This window comes from Plectropomus leopardus, chromosome 14 (genome assembly GCF_008729295.1).
Source record: "Plectropomus leopardus isolate mb chromosome 14, YSFRI_Pleo_2.0, whole genome shotgun sequence".
Taxonomy (NCBI): domain Eukaryota; kingdom Metazoa; phylum Chordata; class Actinopteri; order Perciformes; family Serranidae; genus Plectropomus; species Plectropomus leopardus.
The window spans coordinates 19606339-19630074 of record NC_056476.1 but is presented as its reverse complement, the minus strand read 5'-3'; the positions used below and the strand labels follow the sequence as shown (position 1 = coordinate 19630074).

The 23736-nt window shown below is 40.8% G+C and overlaps 1 protein-coding gene across 1 annotated transcript in view; it reads left to right on the top strand.

Annotated features, from left to right (window-relative positions):
• The window catches only part of LOC121953328 (ryanodine receptor 3-like), a 112216-nt gene that overhangs the window by 51474 nt on the left and 37006 nt on the right, over window positions 1-23736 (top strand). Inside the window, exons 38-62 of the mRNA XM_042500355.1 lie at window positions 372-503; window positions 7318-7591; window positions 7723-7837; window positions 9281-9413; window positions 10664-10767; window positions 10893-11028; window positions 11209-11395; window positions 11535-11643; window positions 11728-11848; window positions 13286-13455; window positions 14467-14687; window positions 14992-15082; window positions 15796-15936; window positions 17614-17777; window positions 17936-18014; window positions 18559-18648; window positions 18749-18895; window positions 20281-20343; window positions 20495-20570; window positions 20845-20968; window positions 21318-21433; window positions 21526-21593; window positions 21699-21820; window positions 21995-22044; window positions 22993-23053. Coding sequence (XP_042356289.1) covers window positions 372-503; window positions 7318-7591; window positions 7723-7837; window positions 9281-9413; window positions 10664-10767; window positions 10893-11028; window positions 11209-11395; window positions 11535-11643; window positions 11728-11848; window positions 13286-13455; window positions 14467-14687; window positions 14992-15082; window positions 15796-15936; window positions 17614-17777; window positions 17936-18014; window positions 18559-18648; window positions 18749-18895; window positions 20281-20343; window positions 20495-20570; window positions 20845-20968; window positions 21318-21433; window positions 21526-21593; window positions 21699-21820; window positions 21995-22044; window positions 22993-23053 — 3094 coding nt within the window. The remainder of the gene's footprint in view (window positions 1-371; window positions 504-7317; window positions 7592-7722; window positions 7838-9280; window positions 9414-10663; window positions 10768-10892; window positions 11029-11208; window positions 11396-11534; window positions 11644-11727; window positions 11849-13285; window positions 13456-14466; window positions 14688-14991; window positions 15083-15795; window positions 15937-17613; window positions 17778-17935; window positions 18015-18558; window positions 18649-18748; window positions 18896-20280; window positions 20344-20494; window positions 20571-20844; window positions 20969-21317; window positions 21434-21525; window positions 21594-21698; window positions 21821-21994; window positions 22045-22992; window positions 23054-23736) is intronic.

Genomic DNA, 23736 nt, shown 5'->3' with positions numbered 1-23736 from the left:
TAGTGCCTGTGCTCAGAAATTCTTTTCCCGTCTCTGCAGCTTCCTGTCTCCCGGTGCAGGAGTTACAGTTCATTGCCTCTCACATTTCTCTGACATCTTGATGTTTTGATAAATAATTGAATTGCCCATCTCTCTGTGGTACAACAGATCTAATGGCAGTTTCAGCCGTGCCACATACAGTAACACTGACAACACAACACAGCACCCTCCACACATGAACAATAAAAAGCGTCTCGAAATTGCTAAGAAATAGAAGATGCTGCACATCCAATGCCATGTATGATACACCTGACATGTCTGCTAGCCCCACTGGAAGAGCAGAGATATTGCTCTAATATGCTGAATGCACTGTTTGTGTTTGTGTTGTGCAGGAATCCCCATGGAGGAAGACGAGTCCGAGCAAGACACATCGATCAGAGGCCGCCTCATGATGCTGGTGAACAAGATCAAAGGCCAGTCTCACAAAGCGGAGGAGCCCACAGAGAAGGAACAAGCTGCACCATGTGAGGAAGTCACTGCTTTTATTAGTTTTATCAGCAATGCTACAGTGTGCCTGCTATATCAGTTTACCTGGGCAACAAGCACATACCAAATTGGATTGGAGGTTTGGGATTAAATGTTTTTCATGCATGAATTGGCTCACATGTAATGCCTGATCTAAATATATATTCTGAAGAGCGTAAATTCAATCAGATCCTTGAAACAATAGCAACATAGTGAAACAGTAGCAAGAACAGTGATGCATCATTTCCACAGTTTTGTTTTGTGTCTGTATTCTTGTGTAGTATATAGAGTTAGCCCCCTAGTGTTCAACACCAGGAAATGCCTCTCTAAAGAATGGATAGAAACACCACAGCAGAAATGACAGGAACATCAACTTTGAGTGTTTTTTGCCATGCAGTTGTGTTTCTCCCACTGGCCGCGAGTTTCTACTTGACTCATTGACTTAACAATGTGATGATGTCACAGATTTTTTAAGTCAAATTTTTTACCTCAGGAAAAGTTTAACAAATGTGAAACTTCCATGGATCCGAAAATCATAAGAGAAAGAGCCATAATTGACCTTGTTTAGTTTGGAGCTATCCTGTCAACAATTTTACAAACGTCTTTTTTACAATGGTGATCTATGGCGAAAATGCTTTTGGGCCGCTGGGGATTGTTTTTGGCTGCAATACCACGAGTGGCCACTGGGAAAATACTAGAAGCAAGGCTGAGCTGCTTTCTTGGGGGCTAATTTGCTATTTGGAGGCCTGGTCCATGGATGTATTATAATAGCAAGCATGGTACCAATGTTAGCTAGCTGAGCATGGAGACGAGCCTTCCACTGAGAAAAATGTATAAGTAGAGCTTTATTACATTCATCAGTATCTTAGCAAATTTGTTTTTATGCTACCTTACTGTGGCACAGTGCATGTGATACATCAAAAATCTGCTGCAGAAGTTTCATTTTTTCAACCTGCTCGAGGAAAATTTCAAGCCAGAAAAAAATGGAAGGAGTCTTTGCAAGTACATTGAAGATCACAGAGGTTCTCACAGGAAAGAATGGCCTTCTGTATGAGTCATATACTATGTACACAACGCTATGTGACAATGAGACGTAAGCAGTTCAAGCTTTGGGAAATATTTTCTTTTCTTTTTTCAAAAAAATATCCACGGCAAAGTCCACAAAACCTCCCAAGAAAAGTGTCCTTGACATTGAAGCTGTTCTTTTTCTATACTGCCTGAGCAACATTTGTTATTTTCCCATAAAAGCTCTCACACACAAGTTAGCACTCTCCCCTACATTCTGCTTGTTTATAGTCTCTTTCACTTGTTTTGGTACGAGCTCTCTGTTTGTATTCTTCGCTTAGAGGGAGGCCAGAATTAAAAGCTCCTGTATTGCAGCTCTTGCGCCCTCAGTCTTGCCACTATTTTTCTGCCAGTGTCATGTGGACTGAGTCACCGGGTGGCAGTCATTTCCATTTCAATTTCTTTTCAATTTCGTTATGGTAATATGGAGCCGATGTGGGAGAGACGCTCCGGAGTGAAGAGCGTCTTCAGTCAGCCGCTCCTGGAGATGAGAGAGGAGCGATGAGAGGAAGAAACATTGGTGATAAAACCAAATCCTTCACCTGATTAAACCCATAGACACATATGTACAAATACACAATCGTGAGCACACACACCAGAACAAAAAAACATTTCAATCACAGCACTCAATAACCGAGGTGCCACAACAGTATAAATGCAGAACAAGTTGTATCTAATTTCCTATCTCAAGTAGCACTCTGTGTAAGGGACCAATCAAGTGGATGATTGCAAATTATTACTTAACTTGTAGAAAATGCAGTCTACTTTGTTCTGTTAGCCTATAATATAGACAGCAGTTTTTGTTTTGAAACTGCTTCTCACTGTTCGGGTTTTATTTATTTGTGTGTGTCTCTATTTACAGCAGCAATATTCTATTACAAATGACCTTTCTTAAAAATGACCCTGCTTTGGCAATAAAATGAGACGTGTCTGTTTTTAATTGCCTATATTGGGACTAACTAATGTGAAACGGGGTATTTTATTACCTCTGAAAACCCCTCTGGGAAATTGACCATTGCCACACCATCCCCTGTCTATTCTTTAAAAGCAGTGTTGGCAACAAGAAGTGGCCCAAGTTGAAGATGGATACATTTGAATTGAAATATGCGATCCAGAAAGGCAATCTCTCAGCTGGGATTTGGTGTGACCCTGCTGTGGAGCATATAAGACCACCACGCTGATCTCCAAGGAGCAGGGCTGGATGAAAATAGCAGAGTTTGTATTTCCCATAAAAGAGTGCTTTGGGTGGTGGTGGTGGTCCCTGCAGGCTGATGTGTTCAGGCTGATTGATTAGAAGGCTGGTTTGTGGTGGCAGCTGCAGTTCAGGAGCTTCACATCTACATCTATAGCAGCTGGAGGCATCAAAAAACGAGGGAAGGGAGTGGAATAATTTACAATCTCTGCTGGCAAATTGTCTTATCTGCTGGAAGTGTTTTTTTCTTTAAATCATTCTGCTATTATATATACTGTACGTTGGTGTTGAAGCTTGATTTGTGAGCTACATTTGTTAATCTTGTTTCTTCTGCAGCTTTTGCATAGTAGATTCAGACTTAGGGTCTGGCTTTTTTAGGGATTTGTGATTATTTTTTGGAGGTTAGCAGGAACACAAACAGAAAATAAAAAAACAACAATAAAAGGGCACAAACAGGTGCAACACATCCTAGATAATATCAATAACCACTGTTATAATTAAGTTAAATACAAGCCTCTTTTTCTTCAAAGTTCCTATATTATGCTGATATCCAGATTCTTACTTGTATTTGGCATTTCTAACATGTTGACATTCTTTAATTAAAAAAAAAACAACAACACATTTTTTCTCATACTATCTGCCTGAAGGAACCTGTTCAGCTTTAGTGCCTTTCACTTTAAGACCTCCTCCCCAAAAAGCCCAGGCTGCTCTGATTGGTCAGTGTTTGCAGGTCTTCCACATATGTGCTGTCAGTGTCTCTGCACCATCATTGCAGCCGAGAAATGAGTGTAATCGCTCTGTAGCAACACTTTCTGCTTTTATATTGCATAGTTGAGACATCGTAATTTCACAGCGTTGAACTGAACACGGACTGTGTGCATTTCTTTGTGCATTGGGCATTTTAATACTTTCACAGTATTAATATAGCACCTGTATCTGCTTTAGAATAGGAAAGAAAACACAAATCTGTCTTTTTTACCATTATGGGGCCTTTGAAAGTCACAGAGGAACACGACAGGCCACGACACATTAGTCCCAGATCGTATCAAAAAAATTTCCTCCATCTTCATAATAAAATTAGTGTATCTCCAGTATTTGCCATTTTTTCAAAAACTACAAAACATTCATGCCCACAGAGTCCACTTTCCACACTTGCAAGATTAACTTGCAATCACTTTACAGTCACCACTTCAAACAGTCATTTTTTCACATTTACTGGCAAAAGATGAGGAGCTTGTGACTTCAAGGCCTCCCAAAAGCCTCTGAGAAACAATGACAGATGCTCTTCCAGTATGTGTAAAGTTTACTGTATGGCCAGAGAGAATGTGTTAAATTACTCATCTGGCTCTTTGATTCATATTCAACAAGGGCTTTTCCAAAAAAAAACAAAGATGTACAACAAGACTAAAAGTCTACAAGCAAACCAACTGCTCTGTAGTCAAAGCTAAATGCTACCGTCAGCATGCTATTATGATGACTCTAAAGCCAATTTTTTCCATGTTTGCCATCTCAGTTAGCATGCTAACATATGCTAGTTAGCACTGAACACAAAGTACGACAGAGGCTGATGGAAATGACTTCAGCTTTTCGGATATTTATCATAAACCGCTGGACTGTTTGTGGACGTGTTTGCATGCTGATTTAGTTCATGTTTTGATCTGTTTGGAATTGGATGTATTTTATTTGTAGGCACAGTGTGTAAGAGCTGTGATAGTTGGTATATATTTTGAAAAACAAAATAAAATCTTGTATAAGAAGAGTGATTGCCAGGAATCAGGGGGGTGACTGGAGTGAAGATGACATGATATACTCTGCACTGTTATTGCAGCTATAACTCCTTGCACAGTGGGAGCCTGAAGATACAAAAGGCGCCGTCGTCTTTGCCATTATTTCATAGGAATGAAGTAAGAGGAGTGCAGAAGTCGTTTTCCTCCTCTGATGAATGGTTTATCCGTCAGAAGCATTTAACGCTCAGACATGATGACTTGCCTCACAGAAATGTGTGTGAGAGCATGGGAATTTAACACCAGACTGGTCCGATTTGTTTGTTGGGGTGTAGTGAGGCCAAATTGCTGGAGGGGTGTATTCAAAGGCAAAACAGAGAGGGATGGAACGAGCATGCGTGTTTGATAGTGTGACAGAATGAGAGTCAGGTGTTGTGAAGCATCTTGGCTCAGAGGAAGAAATGTCGCTTCTCGTTCTGGAGCAAGCTGGTGCTTCTGCCCTTTCTCTGACACCCACGCAACTCTCAGCAGCGAGATCGGTTACCGCTGACTGTGACATTCTGCTGGCTCCCCACCCATCACACAACACACATACACACACTTGCAGTGATTGACAGCCTTGTGTCAAACAATCTTTGGAAAACCAACAGATCTAATCAACAAAACAGACACAGAGGCCTTAAAAACACAATCACATAATTGCAATACTTTTAAGGAAATCAATAGCTTACAAATGGCTCCATCTTTTATGGTTCTGAGTTGTTTAATTGATGTCTTTCTCTTCTTTCTCCTCTTTGCACTCATACCCCAGACTCACAAAATATATGTGCGCGCCCTCCTCCACACACCCTATTGATCCAGCTTTAATGAAGCCTTAAGGGTAACCCACATACGAGCTGTCCAAACAAATGTCTCAGTTTAACCACAGAAGCAGAATATTGTACTGTACTGAACTATTAATACCTTGTCCGCTTACCCTCTCTTATTTGTTACATAACAGGGCTTCCTCTCCTCTCTGCTCCGCTGAAAATGTGTCTTTTCATGAATGAGCTTGTGAACTGTTTGCTTTTCGACAGAACAGAATAAAAATAACTCTGACGCTGTTGAAACACAGCTGATTACCTCTACTTTACACAGGCAGTCTTATTAGCTCTACTCAAGTCATGTGAAAGACTTTAAAGAAGCTGCCTCTTTTTTTTTTTGTCATGTGTTCAAGGTCTTATTTGCATCACAGAGCCAGTTTGGGGAGAAAAGGGAGCATCCAGCTGAGTGGAGAACCTTTTAACATCAGTCTAATAGAGCTTTGTGTTAGGTGTGTGTGTGTTTTTCAGGGAGAAGTGCCTCAGTGTGACCTCAGTTAATGGAAGGAGGGTTACAGTATTTGCTCTTAAAGCTAATGATATGCAGTAAGGATTACACAATGCAGCGAGCACTTCGCCATCTAAGCAAGCCTTTCTCTGATATTTTAAAGGCATATCTCCTTTCAATATTAGAAAATCTTTAACCAATAGTCATATTTAGAAAATCTGCAGCAACTCACACCTTTCTTGTCTTTATTATAATCTGCATTGTCACAGAGTTATAGTCATGATGTAGTTTTAATGACCCCTTAAAGCGGTGCAGTTGTTGTTTTGGTTTTATTGCCCAAATTGTTACTGTTTTGATTCTCTCTCACCATTCTCAGCAGCATCATTTCCAGGGGCGCTAACTCAGCTTGGTTGTGTTGTTGTTTCTGGTGCTAAACTGTCTGATGTTGCTCTCTCAGTTAGCGGGCCTTACTTAGATCACCAGAATTAATAAACAGGCTCTTGTGTCCTCTGTCGTGAAAGAAGAAGTCCAATTCTTCTGCTGCGAGACGATGGTGGAGTTTAAAGAGCTATGCGGGAAGCAGGGAGAAGATCAATTTTAGCTGCTTCATGCAGCAGAGAGGTGAAGAAGAGATCAGAGCGGGGGAGGTGCAGGTTGACCCTCTTTTGTAGAGAGTCCCGAGAGGAGAGTGAGCAGCGGTGGAATCTAGGGTTTGGTTGGCCTCACGATGTCACAAGCCACAGTGACCAATGGTGATTGAGCGTTGGCTCCATGGGGAAGGTTTCACACCTAGGTGTGAAAAATGGAAATTTGTGGGAATCTCACTCAGGATGTTCTTTTCAGAATAAAAAGACCTCAGCTGCCATTTTTAATGGGCTGAGGTTACAGCCCGCTGTTTACTTTTTCCAATAAGTTCAGTTGAAGTACCCAAATTAACAAATCATCTGTGGAGTCCAGTGGTCGAAAGACTCAGCTGCCACCAAGACTACTGTTGCTACTTTAATGTTAAATCTTGTGGAGTGTATAACGTGTGAAGTGCCTTGGCCCTTGGTAGGAGTCATCTCCATGAAATAGATCGCTTTTAAAGGCTGATAATAATGTAAAAGGGCCAATTCACTGCTTTTCATGTCATGAGTTGCACTGGAAGTGATTTGAACCAATACTCAAAGACATCTGAACCTTTGCTGCATAGTTTTTGCCCTTTTTATTTTCATAATCCATCTCTCCAAAGCCCACTAAGTTTCTGACATGTCAACTAAATCACTGAAGTGCCCTTTTAGCAATTTATGCAAGAGCTTTATAAGCTGAAAAACATTATTGTTTTAAGTTGGAGAGATTCTGTATCTGGCCCCGGTTTAGTCAGTGTCTAATCAGAGGTGACGTACATGTTAAAATTTTCATAAGCAGATGTTTAAGGCCTTTAAACACAACATAATTCAGTCATAGATGAATGTAAAAGTTTTCCATGATAACAAGTAAACTTGTTATGGAAAAATGATCATTCGTCCCCAAATTTCTTTCCAGCTAATCTGAAGGAGCTGATCTCTCAGACGATGGTCAGCTGGGCTCAGGAGTGTCACATCCAGGACCCAGAGCTGGTCCGAAAGATGTTCAGCCTGCTGAGGAGGCAATATGACAGCATTGGGGAGCTGCTCCGGGCCATGAGGAAGACTTACACGATCAGCGCCGCCTCGGTCCAGGACACCATCAACCTCCTGGCCGCCCTCGGTCAGATCAGATCTCTGCTGTCTGTTCGTATGGGGAAAGAGGAGGAGAAGCTCATGATTGATGGACTAGGGTAGGTGGTGATTGCCTCAGAGGAGCTCTACCTATGTAAAACATATTTAAGTTATAAGCTCAACTTGTGAACTATTTTAATGTACTGTTCTTAGAGAATGCATCCATTTTGTCCTTTTTTTATCTCTCCAGTGACATCATGAACAACAAAGTCTTCTACCAGCACCCCAACCTAATGAGAATACTGGGCATGCATGAGACTGTCATGGAGGTCATGGTCAACGTGCTCGGAGGACATAACTCCCAGGTTGAACAACTTCTACCTCTATATATGTCTGCTTTCACAGGCCATTAAAGAGGCACCCACCGAGTTTAATGTACCATAATGTATCTAATGTAATGTATCATCAAAACTGATGTCGCGCTCACTGGGAAAGTTTGTGTTTTAGTTCAGTTTTGTGTGTTATCATTTGAGTGCAAATTAATGAAGACGTGGTCCCAATAGGTGGGCTTCCTCCTCAGGCTGACAGCATCAGAGTCTGGGATGGAGGGCAGAAAGGGCAGAGTGAAGCTGGCAGTGTGTGAAGATGTCAGGCCTTTAGACGTTAATTAGGAACGAAGACATGCAGAGGACGTCACAGTTACAAGCCTGGAGAAAGTCATTTCAGCAAACACAGCACCCCAGAATTAGAAAACAACCTCTCCAAAAGCACTTAGTATGAACTAACAGTATTTTGTTTGACTGTCAATTTGTTTGGCCACACACACACATACACACACACAGACACACACAATTTGTTTTAATTACATAGTTAAGCAAAAAAAGTGGATAAAGCCACTAGGGTTAGATACCAAACTCTGCACTTTTAATAAAACTGACCAAATTATGTTGGTATTACTGAGTAAAAAAAAAAAAATGCAATAGTAGTCTAGTAGCTATTCCTGTCAAGCAGACACACAGATACACAAACACAAGCATACAGACAGAGACAGTGTGATTAGAAAAGAGCAAATTTGCATTTGCATTGCATCCCCCCCTCCCTCCTTCAAAAATGTAATTTTTTTATTACGGAGGAATGAAAGTTAAAGGTAAAATTGGGTACCAGTACCGATTTTAAGATACTGGAAAGTGTATCTGTTCAAATGTTAATGTTACCCAGCCTCAATAGCTACCACAGTGTCACCCAATGGTTTGTGCACTACCATTCTGAAGTCTTGAATTTGGCATTTTGGCTGTCGCTTATCCTAGTTTTTGGAGCCAGAAGTGACCAAATTTGGACGAGTGGGTGGAGCCGGGGAGGATACATATTGCTATGTCTCCTCTCTGACTCATAGGTTGCCATGGTGGCGCCTTGTCAATCGCAAGTTAGCCATGCCCTAAAGTGTACCCAGCTTTGTCATCTCTCTTACTCTAAGTGGGACCATAATTTACAAAATGAACATCTTGCTGTATTGAAGAAGATTTGAAAATAGTAATTGAGACCACAATCTTATTATAAAAATATTTATTAAGGTAATAAATTAAGTGAGAAGTAGGTTCATTTTCTCATAAACTTCTAAACAATTTGACTTCTTTTTGCAGCCAGTGAAGTTGCCCATTGTTTCTATGTCCACTTCTTTTATACAGTCTATGGTTTGTAAATATAGATTTTGTGTACTTTTGCTTTGTCTTGATTTTACTACAACTGTTTTTTAAGTCCAACCAGGGAAGGTGTTTGAACCTACTTAGTCATTGTGTGCCATTCCACAGGAAATCGCATTCCCCAAGATGGTGGCCAGCTGCTGTCGCTTCCTGTGCTACTTCTGCCGGATCAGCCGTCAGAACCAGAAAGCCATGTTCGACCACCTCAGCTACCTGCTGGAGAATAGCAGCGTGGGCCTGGGTGGGTACATCTCTGTGTGTCTCTGTTAAGCTGCTACTCTTACCATTGCAACATTATTTTACTGGATAAAGACCACAGGACTCGATCAGGAATAAATCAAAATGCGCAGACTGTAGATGCTTAAAGATGTTTTACATACCTGTAAAACCAACTCTAGGACAGATGAAAGACAAACAGCCAGTGCTCTCATTAATATGTGTGATGCACCGTAGTCACCCTTTTGCCATCCTCGGACTTGTTCTGCGCCTATGAGCTTGCATATATTAGCCTCAGAAGACGTGTGTGTAATTGTGAGTCGGAGTGCTGAGAATCTGTCAGCGGAGAGAGCGACTCATCTCACATTCTGTTAGAAGATGGCGGTGCCACAGTCTCAGAGAGACCCCGCTGGGGTGAGAGAGTGTCTCCCTTGGATGCACCCAGTCATGAACGCACACAGACACTTTAGGCTACTCATTAAACAGATGACAACAAGTTATCTAACAGTAAAAGCGAAATAAAAATTAAATGTAAGAGTAAAATCTTAAAATTTCACAAAATATCCTCCAACCACAATGTTATAGTTGAGGTGTTTTGTATGCACAAGGTTATTTACCATCTTTAACATGTTATTCATATTGAATATATTCTGTTTATTATTTTTGTTATTCTTACTTACTCGTTTATATATCTGTTGTCAATTTTAACATCAGACATATATTTTGTATTTCTAACTTTGCATACTAGTTTTATATGTTGTATTGTAGCATAAGGCACATTGTACACATTGAGTACATTATACATATTTATACTTTTAAATATCAATATTATTAAAATTATTATTATTAGACTATTTAAATATTCACATAGTGGTGCTAATTGTTTTTTATCATTACTGTATTTCTGTTTTATATATTTACATGCTTTGCCCTGGTACTTATTTTTTCTTTCTATAATTCTCTGTGCTTGGCATCAGAGAGACTGTAATGAACCACTATTTCCCCCCGGGTATCAATAAAGCCACGACTGATTCTGATTCTCATTTTGACATAACCTGTTTCCTATAAACCCTGTGGAACCTAATATGAGTATATGAGTCCACAGCACATTGGTAGGGGAAATCTCCCTTTAACACATCTCTTAACTGTTAGCAGATCAGCTACTAGTGATATTTTGGCAACACCACCCCCTGCTGTTTGCACAACACTTCACAAAAACATGCTAACATACAATAGAGTAAATAGCTGACTCTGTATGCGCTCTCTGTGTTGTAGCTTCACCGGCTATGAGGGGCTCCACTCCTCTAGATGTGGCTGCTTCCTCTGTCATGGATAACAACGGCCTGGCTCTGGCTCTAGAGGAGCCTGATCTGGATAAGGTAAGACTTCATCATGTGTATCTGCTTGATGCTAAGACATATCAATAAGATCACCTAGGATTAATAGATTAAAGCTACAATAGTATTAATCTACATGTGATGTTATTTATGTGATATGCCTGTAGGTGGTGACGTACCTAGCAGGTTGTGGTCTCCAAAGTTGTCCAATGCTGCTGGCTAAAGGTTACCCAGACATCGGATGGAACCCAATTGAGGGGGAGCGTTACCTTTCCTTCTTACGGTTTGCTGTCTTTGTCAATGGTATGACTCTCGCTCGCTTTCTGTTTATCATTGACTGTATCTCTATCTAAAAGCTTGAAAAGATACAACTCAGTTTGAAAGACCTTCATTCAGCTGCTCAAGGCTACCTGGAGTCTCTTCTTGCTGACATTATGTATTTTCTTATATGTATGCACTCATGATTTTATGCTTGTGTTCCAGGCGAGAGCGTGGAGGAAAACTCCAGCGTTGTGGTGAAGCTGCTCATCCGTCGTCCCGAGTGTTTTGGACCTGCCCTAAGGGGTGAGGGAGGGAACGGCCTACTGGCTGCCATGAAAGAAGCCATCAAGATCTCTGAGACGCCGGCGCTGGACCTGCCGGGCTCTGTGCATGGAGTCAGCTCTGATGTGTATGTAAAATCAATCAAATCAATACTGAGGATTTACCCTTTAGATTAGCTGCTTATCCTGCTTTGCTTGCATCTTTGCTGTGATGCCCTCTGTTTTCTTTTCTACTCCTCCCGAACTCTTCACTTTTCCCACTGTCAGGTCTGCTGATGGCGATGATGAGGAGGAGGTGGTACACATGGGCAACGCCATCATGTCCTTCTATTCCGCGCTCATTGACCTGTTGGGACGTTGCGCCCCAGAGATGCACGTACGTTTTATAGGAATTCTTAATTTATGTTATTTTTCTGGGACAGATTTTCCACTATTTTTACTTCCTTTTTGTCTTCTTCAGCTCATCAACAAGGGGAAAGGCGAAGCTCTGCGTATTCGTGCCATCCTGCGCTCTCTGGTGCCCACTGAAGACCTTGTAGGAATTATCAGCATACCGCTCAAAATGCCCATCACAAACAAAGGTACTGGTCAGGATCTTGACTCGATTAACACACAGCACTATACTGCACACTAGACCTTGATCAAACAGAAGACATTTTCACAAATTCTCAACTCATGGAGAGCTCTGCCTGCGCTGCGTTCACAGACCTGAGAGGGGACACTGAGTGATACAAAGGGGCACACATGCATTCAAAAGAAAAAAAAATGCTGTCACCTCAACTAATTTCTAACATTTTACCAACTATAATGAGGCCCAAAGACTGACAGCAGATTGTCAAACTGTCCCCGACTCATCCTAAAATAAGATTTGAACCAAACATCCTCAAGGTGAGGCTCCTGGACCAGCTGGTGGTACCCCCTCTCTTTCTGGGGGTCTCGTACTTCCAGATCTCTGTTTCCCTGTAACCAACATCCTATTTGTGTACAGCCTGTCACTCTCAGTCAGAGCCCTTTGCCTGTCCATTTTTAGTTTAAGGTAAACTAAGGCAGGGTTTTCCTGGGTTTTTTCCACACATTCATTTGTTTTGGCACGAGGAATTTTATAATTCTGGATCCAAAATGTTCATTAGAAACACTGTTGAAATATATATGCTGTTTGGTTACTGAATGTAAAATATTCTCTGAGCGCAGAGCATATTCAGGGCACAGACGGAACAGCATTATGCCAGGTGCAGTGAAAGTGAAAATTAATTGTTCAATGCACTGGCTCTGAAAGTCTGTAGCAGCTGCTTCTCTCATCTATTGATCTCATCAGCTCTGATTGAATCAACAGATCAATTATCCACCCTGTGACTCAAACTGCTGTGGCGGGAGAAAAGAACTCAGGATGAGTTCTGCCTGCGCTGAGTTCACAGACCCACAAGATTGTCAGAATTTCGAAAAGGGACACAGACACCTACCCAACTTACAAAACATGCTCTGTCTGATCGGGACCTTACACCTGCACCAGAGGACACATTCTGTTCATTTGCATGCTACTCCAGGGTGTCTAGCTCACATGAAGGCACAATGGTTTACGAAAGTCTGCACATTCAGGGCAAGGCGGAAGGTTATTGATTACATTTCACTGCTCATGCCTTTTTAATCAGCACAGCGCTTTACTGCACACTCCCATAGCTCTGAGTAAGCCAGATCATTTCTATAGCGAGCTGTCTTGCTCTATTGATTGATCTGCATAAGCATGGCAAGACTCGCCTTTTAAATTTGCTGCCCAGAGCACCGCCACACAAGCTCTGTCAGCAGGCCAGGAGCGAAGACAGCGAGCCGTGGCTCCAGCGCTAGAAAACTCTTATCCGCATGCTGCTGCATGCCGCCTAATGAATACATATGACTCCCCAAATCAGAAAAGACTTGTCATTATGCACTGTGGCTGCTCTCTGGGTATTTCACTGCTTCATACCTGAGAGTGGTTTACTCTACACGTTGTCCCTTCCTTTCCCCGTTTCAATCCCTCTCAGACGGGTCGGTGACTGAGCCAGACATGTCAGCCTGCTTCTGTCCAGATCACAAGGCCCCCATGGTGCTGTTCTTGGACAGGGTGTATGGCATCGAGGACCAGAGCTTTCTGCTCCACCTGCTCGAAGTGGGCTTCCTCCCTGACCTGAGGGCCGCTACCTCTCTGGATACAGTGAGTAAAGCTGACAGCAATATCGGGGAGAAATAATGAATGTAACATGAACTTCATGAAGGAGATTCAGGATCAATAATATTGGGCAACCTTTTATTCTAATGAGGAGTTCCTTATTAAGCCCTGGTTCATGCTGCTCTTTGCTTGATTAATTTAATTGTTCTGTACTCTTATTTATCAACAAATGTCTGTGGAGTTGATGGTGTGCTCAACTCTAAACTGTCAAATCCATAGTGGGCAGAGTTATGGCTAAAATGAATCCATCATCACACAATATGTTAAAGCGTTTATTCAAAGCACAGCAGCACACAAGGGAGTGGAAGTTATTTTGAGCACCTGGCCTGCTATAAAATCAGCTATTTTATGAGCGGAGTCCCCTTGTGTGTGTGTGAGAGCCTGTTTACACCTGGTATTAATATGCGCTTGATGATCTTAAAACAAGTGGACAGCTGAGACCCATCACCGTTTAGAAAAAATAATAAAAAAATACTCAACATTATACAAACATTTAAACTAACAACCCCAATATTCAAAATCACTTAAACAAAATAGAAATCCTAAAACTAATTGTTTTAGCTTGACTTTCTCACACTCTTTCATAATTTATAACAAAACATCATATTTTATAAACTCTTCTTGTGTTTTTCATGCAAAAATTGAACTTTGTAAAGTAACTGAAGCTGTCACATAAATGTAGTGAAGTAAAAAATAGAATATTTCTTCTAAAATGTAGTGGGGTAAAAGTATAAAGTTGCATTAAAAGATAACTCAGGTAAAGTCCAAGTACCTCAAATTCATACATATGCGCTGTACTTGAGTAGATGTACTCAGTAACATTCTTCCACTGGTCACTAGTCATAGCAGCAAATCCTTCAATAACATAAAACCTCTCTTATCTCAGCGGTAGAATGAGTTCTTTCTTCTTTCTTAAATTAAATAGTCTCACTTAAATTTAACTAATGTCCCTCCATCACATGTTGTATGACCCTTGACCTGTTTTTTTTTCCACAGGAGGGTCTATGTACCACAGAGACAGCCCTTGCCATGAACCGCTTCATCGGCTCAGCCATGCTCCCACTTCTAACCCGCTGCGCCCCTCTCTTTGCCGGCACCGAGCATCACGCCACCCTCATCGACTCCACTCTGCACACGATCTACCGCCTTTCCAAGGGCCGCTCACTCACTAAGGCCCAGAGGGACGCCATAGAGGAGTGCCTGCTGGCTGTCTGCAAGTGAGGAGCATATGAAACTCTATTAAAAAAGTTAAAAGTTTTCTCTAGGTTTTTTTTTTTTTTTTTTTTTTGCCCCTGATAATACACCAAACACTTGTGGTATCTCAGCTGACAAGAATAGCAAGGATCAACAGTACATTTTATCTGCTTTCTAACAAAAACTCTATTCTAGCTCAGGGCCTGGTTTCCCTAAATATCCGTCTAAATCAGTGTGACAGAAGCGGTCAGAGTCAGAAGATGTTCTGGTTAAATGCAGCTCAGGGCAGCAGCTTCAGTCTTATCTCTCTCCCACCTTATTCTGCAGGCACCTTCGTCCCTCCATGCTGCAGCAGCTCTTGCGCCGCCTCGTCTTTGATGTGCCCTTGCTGACTGATTACTGCAAGATGCCTCTCAGAGTGGGCAACAATTTATTCACTTTTCTCACTCTTTTCAAAATTCCTTTGCCATCCTGTATCTTGCCTTAATTTCTTTTTGCATGTGGGTCTGCTCGCATGCCTCAGTTTTAGTTCTTTCTTGTCTGCCTTTTCTTTTCTTTTCTTTTCTTTTTTAGTTAATCTAACTTTTCTTTTGCCTGTATGGTTGCTGCTTTGTTTCCTCAGTTTATTAGACTGTCACCTCAGTGGGGAGGTACTAACAGCTAATTTTCTCCAACTTTATTGCAGGTGTACCTTTAATATAATATTCTTGTGATACACCTCTGCCTTCACACACACACACACACACACACACACAAACTCAAAGGTGCACATTTCTAACTTACACACAGTATTAATCATCTGCTGTGGAAGAAGTAGGCAGCTGCAGGAGGGAAAACAAGGGGATGAAGTATTGGACTGTGTGATTACAGGCTCCACTGCTCCACTCAGTCCATCAGGAATACACGTTAGAAATACTGAAGAAGTAATAGGCTGTGACTGGCCTGTGAAATGCTTCACGCACTTGTTCTGTACTTTCATGTACACATTTGGATTTCATTCGTGCTGAGGTGATATTAGCTTTACACGCATGGCCCAGTGCTGGTGTGTTGTGAGTATTTTGTACAAGCTACTAAATGTTGTATATTTATTACTCTGCCTGTCTTGATCTTTGCCCTGTGTGTTTTCTCCAGCTGCTAACCAACCACTACGAGCAGAACTGGAAGTACTACTGCCTCCCGTCGGGCTGGGGCAGCTACGGCACAGCATCCGAGGATGAACTGCTGCTCACCAAGAAAATCTTCTGGGGAGTATTTGATTCTCTGTCCCAGAGGGTGAGAGGTTTCTCAATTTTTTTTCCATTTTTTTCAGTTCTACAGATAGGCACGTTCCCACCCTCCAGTTGAACACAATTGCACCTTATATTGGAAAAATATGTACAGCAGTCATTGGAAAGAGACAAATCACTTTTTAATTATGTTTGAATTGTGCCATGGATGATGGATGTGTTTGATTTAAAAGATAATTTTCCAGGTCAGGAAAAATGTTTTTTTAGGTATAAGGTTTGAAAATGCATAATTAGAAAAACTAAACAAGTTGCATGGGTGATGCGTAAGCGGCGATGTCTTCGTGTTTTGTACCAGGGTGTATTCACATGAAGAACGTGTCTATTTCTGCTTCCCAGCTGATAAAAAGATCAGGAGCCGCTGGATAACACACACCAGATAAGATAATGTTACGTTAATGCGCAGAGCTACGTTGCATCGTCAGCTATCTGGTGTTAGTGAGGTTTACTTTGCGAGATAAGAGCTATAATTTACTGAGCAGTTTTACACAAAACTAAAAGTACAATAACCAAGTGCAGTTTTCTTGACTTGCAAAATTATGTTTTAGATTGACAAATTGTGTAATTTATGGCACAGTTCAAACGGGATCAAAAGTTTACTTATACCTAAGTCAATTAATGTACATATTTTTTTCAAAAATAAGGTCCCATCAAGGAGCTTAACAATGGAGAAGTCATGGCATCATATCAAGTCACATTATTGTGGTACATGCTGAAGTCATGGAGCAAAGGGATGACTGATTTGTTTCTCTGAGATGTCCGTAGTCTGCCTAGTCAGAATATAACTGATATGAACAATAAAGATATGGATTAGAATTACAAATCTGTAATTATTGAACAAAAACAGATGCTGTCTGTTGTATATGAAAATGTTCTATTATATATCAGCCGCAATCCATTTAAGTGTACCAAAACAAGTTTAGTCAGGCCGTGCACACCCAAAAAACACCTGTGGACATCACCCCATTGTTTCTAGCGGTGTCTGTTGTAACCATCCAACACTGCAGCTCCAGTTATATTGCACATGTGTAACACCCCCATAGCTCCCATTAGGAAAAAACTTGTGTCCTAGCATTTGTTTGGTAGCCTTGGGTCCACTGGGGACACTGCAAGGAGAGGGACTTCATATCTCTCTTGTGACTTTATTATGCTACATTTCCATGTATTTGGAAGAGGATAACACCTACTTCTTGTTAAAAAGCAGTTTGTAAGAGATTGCAATACATATAATGTTCTACAAAGGCAATAAACAAGTAATATTAGTAATCTGATTCGTCACAGTCTTAACATGTATGTAAACGAGGGATTTATTGGCACAAATATCTTTGAGGTCTGTTCATGATACAGATGGCGGGGCTCAGCACCTCCCTAAGTGCCCGCTCATGAAAGGAGACTTTGCAAAGGGCCAGCCTGAAAACATCAATTTCTGTACAGCCATCATTGATCCAAAGCCTCAAACTGGTTCTTCAGCTTTTAGGATAATTCTTCATTAACGTCTCTTCTCCTGGTCCCACTGCACTGTTACGCTGGAGTAGCTGTGTAGCTTTATTTCAGTCCCATCTTAAATGAACATTTCAACACTTTACTTGTTTTTGTTAAATAAAAAACTGTACTTACATTTTAGGTTTTGCATTAACTGTATGGCTTTCTTTCTCTCACCATGCAGAAATATGACGCAGAGCTATTCAAGATGGCCATGCCTTGCCTCAGTGCTATAGCTGGAGCTTTGCCACCAGACTACGTGGATGCCTCCATTAGTACCACAGTAGAGAAGCCTGTTTCTGTAGATGCTCAGGGCAACTTTGACCCCAAACCCATCAATACTGCTAAGTAAGCTGTGCAAGAGCCAGACATCTATAAGAAATATAGTATCGCCCTGACTTATTTGATCATCCTGTGATGGCATACATGCATGTGCATTAACTGAGTAACATGCAATTGCAGACACAGGCTAAGTAATTGTCATTTTTTCTTGTTTTTTTTGTCAGCATTGCCCTTCCAGAGAAGCTTGAACACTTTGCCAACAAATACGCAGAGCACTGCCATGAGAAATGGTCAGCAGAGAAGGTAAGGCCAAAAGATAAGAGCTTTCACCTAAGAAAATGGGTATTAAATTGTGCAATATTTGACCTGGAACAAGTCATGAGTGTTGTAAGAAAAGGAGAGGACACTTAAAATGTCCGAAAAGAAATACTGCACGTGAAACCAGCAGGAAAGCATCCATATCAAAGTGAAAAAAAATCAATTCAAATCAATATTGATATTGTTGTTTTTTTTCCAGAATCACAGCATTGCTTTCTTTTGGCAATGCTTCCTTTTTGTTACTGCTGAAAGGGATCCTCTGGGCATGCTGACAATAATTGTGCAAGTCTTGGTGTAGAAGGCCCCTAGTCTCTTATGTGCCAACTGCTTAGGCTGCATTGTTGTATCTGTCAAAAAATTTAGCAAGAGCTGAGAACAGCAAGAACTGAATGTACCATGACTCCTTAATGTGTTGTGCGTACTTAATCTCTTGCCCAGTCTTTCAAATAATAAATCATATCCTTAGGGGACTGTGAAGGCAATGAAGATTGCTTTCACCCTTGAACATCCCTCTGTGCTTGTGCCTCAGGTGTTGCTGGGGTGGAAATACGGAGACTGCGTGGATGAGAAGGCTAAGATTCACCCTCAGCTTCGAATTTACAAGGCCCTTACAGAGAAGGTACAGTACGTTGAATGTGAGATTTGTGTCGAGTTGTTACATTAAAGAGATCAAGGATTCTGGGCTAAGTCCGTGTTCCCTTTTTCTCTCTGTCCTTCAGGAGAAAGAGATTTACAGATGGCCAATTAGAGAGTCCCTGAAGAGCATGCTGGCAATGGGCTGGAGCATCGACAGGACCAAGGATGGAGAAAGCATGTCTCAGCAGAGGGAGAGTGAGAAAATGCGAAAGATCTCTCAGGCTTCACAGGTACAGTGCACAGAATAGGACAGAGACAGACACTAATGTAATCTAATGTGCTTGTCCTCCAAACAACTGTTAAACTAAATATTTCATTGCCAGACACTTAATAATGTTTTGTAAAAGGTTCAAAATAAACCAAAGCTAAGGCATGTTGTGAGTAAAGTAGGTCAAAAAATGATGTCTGTTTGTCCACAAAATTGTCTGTCTCTGCTATGAAGAATGATTATAAGCTCATGATCCAGTATTTCATCTTAAGCCCTCATGAAACAATATTTATGATTCTGTCAGTTTTATATTAAACAAGCTGTTTTACACATGCTGATCATTTAGACTAATGGGGACTGCAATCTGGGTTGTATTTATTCTTTTCAGTGGATGTTGCTACAACATACATATTTTTAATGCAATTAAATTCAATGTTTAGGTTGCTTTGGTCAAGTTGCACCACTTATCAATAACCATTAGTTAACTATTTCACCAGCTTTTCCTTACTTTTTGGTAACTATTTCAAGTTTTTTAACCTTCACTTCCAGCTAACTATTTCAACAGTATGCTGTATTTTTAGCTGAATAAACTAAGCAAATAAAGCATTTAACTAAAAGCTTACTTTTAGGTATTTCAACACCTTTGCATGCTAGCTAGCTCTCACACACTCAATTGCAACATGTGTGACAACTGACTCAGGTTGATGACCCAATTTGTAATCCTTTTTGGCTGTTTATTTTCTTCCTTAAAGGGAAGATTCACCCCAAAATCAAAATGCATATTTTTCCTTTTATATGTGGTGCTTTTTATCAGCCTTGATTGTTTAGGTGTGAGTTACAGAGTGTTGAAGATCGACCATAGAGATGTCTGCCTTCTCTTGAATATTATGGAACTAGGTGTCACTCTGTTTGAGGTGCTTAAAGCGCCGTCTATACCACCGATATCTCCAACACTCGGCAACTCACACCAAAATAATCTAAATTGATAAATAGCTCTACAGGTGAAAGGAAAATGTGTTTTTTGATTTGGGAATAGATGGTCCCTTTTAACACAAAGTGGATATGTTTTTTAGTTGGTTTGTTTACTCATCATAGTTTCTATTTTTAGTTGAGTTTGAAAATCACTGCTCTGAGCTTACAGCTGCTATCAGTTCACATTTTCTCGCTTTTAGGACAGTAGCACTTGTCAGCAGTCACTGTACAGTTGTAAACATTCAGATCCGACAGTTATTTACTGTGGAAACAAAGCTGTTTTTCATGCTAATCTCCTGACATAATAGACTTAAAGCCTAAAGACACAGAGTAATCCTTTAACAAATGTTAAATCTTGTGAAATCAAAATGTTGGTTCATAACTAATAACGCACTTTGTCTCCCTGTAAATCTACATCTCTTTAAAACTTTCCAGGCAAATGGCTTCAATCCGAGCCCGATAGACACAAGCAGCGTAGTTCTATCCAGAGAATTGCAGGTGAGTGACCCCACATTTGTTTTTTTTTCTTCACATCAAACGATCTATTAGTCTGAAAAAAAGGAAAAAAGCAATTTTTCCTGAATGTGAATTGAGTAATGTGGGCAGGACGTGCTCCTCACTAAGATGTATCTTTTGTCTTTGGTCCAAGGGGATGGTGGAGGTGGTGGCTGAAAATTACCATAACATCTGGGCCAAGAAGAAAAAGAGTGACCTTGGAAGCAGAGGTGATGTGCTTATGAAATCAATCATAGACGCATGTTACACTCAGACACCTGCAGAACACAGAGGAAGAGAAGCGTGTGGGTGTATGTTAAGCGCCACCGGTTTGTTGTGGTGTTAATATGTACTTGTGAGCATATGCATGTGTTTGCCTCGCCGGGCTTGACTAAACAGGTTCAGCTGAGTGGTGCATCCACTTCATGTCACCATCTGCCTTCAAGCACAGACACACAGTGGCTGATCAAGGTCTGCTTAACACTGGGTTGTCTGTGGTTTCAGGCGGGGGAACACACCCACTGTTGGTTCCCTACGACACGCTGACAGCCAAGGAGAAGGCTCGAGATCGGGAGAAGGCCCAGGAGCTTTTCCGCTTCCTGCAGATCAACGGCTACAGCATCACGAGGTCAGGATGTCAGCCTTATACTCTCATGCTGAAGTCTTGCAGAAACTACATCTTCCATAGGATGTAATTTGGGCTCCTTCAAGTTCACTCTTATAAAAATATATTGGATAGATTCTGGTCGACAAAGAATATTTTGCATAATTTTAGAGCTGATTTGTGATTATTTTTGTTTTTTATTTTTTGTTTGTATGTTGTGATATTGTTTTGTTGTATGGTTTGTTTATTGTAGTGGGTGAGTGTGAGGATTTGTGTCCTGTACCAGATAAACTTTCATTAAATCTAAATTAAGTTTCTTAACTTTTCCATTTAATAGTTTAAGATTTACAGCTAATATCTTATTGTGTTTCAGAGGTTTGAAGGACTTAGAGCAGGATTCCTCCTCCATGGAGAAGAGGTTTGCTTACAGGTTCCTAAAGAAGCTGCTCAAGTATGTCGACCAGGCTCAGGAGTTCATCGCTCACCTGGGTATGGTAATATTACATAGGACCTCACTATACAAGACTTCAAGCAGTCCTGTTACTTGCTGTTAACAATGTATTTTTATGCTTTCAATCCAGAGGCCATGGCTGCCAGTGGCAAAACAGACAGGTCCCCTCATGAACAAGAAATCAAGTTTTTTGCCAAAGTAAGGATGTGATATAAATACAGCTGCTGTAGACCTATAAACAACTTTTCAATGAAATGTCCATCACCCTGATACAATCTTGCCATTATCTGTGTCCTCCCTCAGGTTCTCCTTCCACTCATTGACCAGTACTTCAAGAACCACTCTCTCTACTTTCTCTCCTCCCCCAATAAGAACCTGAGCAGCAGCGGTTACGCCTCCAACAAGGAGAAAGAGATGGTCACCAGGTACAGATCATTCATTTTCACACAGCTACGGCAACACAGCATGACAGTAACTCTTCTCCATTCTTCACTGAAAATCTTAAACTCTCATAGTCTTAATGACTAATCCTCTCTCCAAGATTTCCTTCTTGTAACTATCTGATTTCCTTCCTTCCTTTCCGTCCATCATACCTCCAGCCTGTTTTGTAAACTGGCTGCTCTTGTCAGACATAGGATTTCTCTCTTTGGTAAGCTGGTTACTACTGACTGGTCAGCAGTATGTGTGTGTGAATGTGTCAGTGTGTGTAACAGTGAATCATGTCTTAAAGGATCAGTGTGTAAAATGTAGTGACATCTAGTGGTGAGGTTGCAGATTGCAGCCATCTGAATACCCCTGTCGCTATGTAGATATACCATCAATTCTGCAACAGTGCTTATTCTAATGTGTACTGTTTCAACTACCAGTAATTTGCATCAAACTTTTCCAGTAATTAATATAACGTTATTGGAATCGTTTGTCAATAGATCCCCCTAAATTCTACTCACTGCTCCTTTAAGTTGGGTCTTGTAAACTTATTTTTGCTTCTCATGAACTGAGGTGTCTTGCCTTAAGGACTTTTAAACAGTGGTCTAAAAATATAGTTTTCAGTGCAGAAAATCTAAAAGCTTTTGTATCTAACCTAATATTAGATACTAAGTACTGAAGCATTTTTCTGCAAAGCTGCACTTTCATGATTTTTTTTATGAAACAAACAAGATATAACAAGTAAATTGGTGAGAGTTAAAGATGCCCGTAGCTGATTTTCTTTGCTTCAGGAAGTCAGGCTGCCTTTTGATGCAGGTTTCCAGTCTTTTTTTTAAAGTAAGCCAAATGACTGCTGGCTGGAGCTTCATATTTTCCGTACAGATGTGAGAGTGGTATCAGTCCCCTCATCAAACTCTTGGCAAGAAAGCAAATATGCATATTTCACAAAAAACATTGTACTTTCCCTTTTAATGACAGCAACTGAATAAAACAACTGCTGAATTAAATACTTGAGCCCAATTTGATTGGAGGCTGTTGGGTCTGAGGCACATACACAGTTATGAACTTACTGCAACCATGAGGCCCTCAGTTCAGGTGAAGAAAGTCCCCTAAACATAAGTGAAAATGTGTATGTTCACTTCATATTAAAGTCTTTTATGTTGTCTTGTAGGGAGCGACTCCACCACTATTGTCAGCTGTCTGCACATCCTGGCACACACCCTGGACACCAGGTGAGGACAAATCTGGCAGCACTCAATGCTCACAGGGAACCTGGCACCTTTGGGTTTTCTCTTTGAAATAAAGTTTTGTTAAACGAACAATGTAAAGAACAGCTTTTAGTTTGATGATGACAGCGTTTAAACAATAATCGTTTGAGAAACTAATTATATATTTAGTGAAATGCAAAATATGACATTGAATCTACCCTCCGTGGGACCCTCAAGTGGAGCATATTTGTCAAGAACATTTTCTTTGAAACAGTTATTACCGCGGTGTCTTATGGGAGGCGCTGGCATTAACAAAGAGCATCCTCTGGCATTTAAATAAGCAAAACAAATTTCATATGGCACATGTTGCCCGAGGCTTCTACTGTTCTTTGGAGGCAGTGTACTGTTTGTTAATGCAATTCACACATACATAATGAGGCTAAATGAGCAATGTATTATTGTGTTTTGCTTGTGCTGAAGAGCTCCAGCTGATGCCCACAGACCCTGTCTTTCATTTCTCCTTCCTAGCAGGACACATCAAGGCTTAACAATGGGTAATTCATTTAGCTCTGTTATGAACTGTGAAATACTGAAAATGGACGGACTAATCATATTAATGCATTGTGCTTTTTCAGAGTGTTACACAGTATGTCCACAACATTGGCAAACTCACCTTGGATTTAAATATTCACCTAATTCATTACATA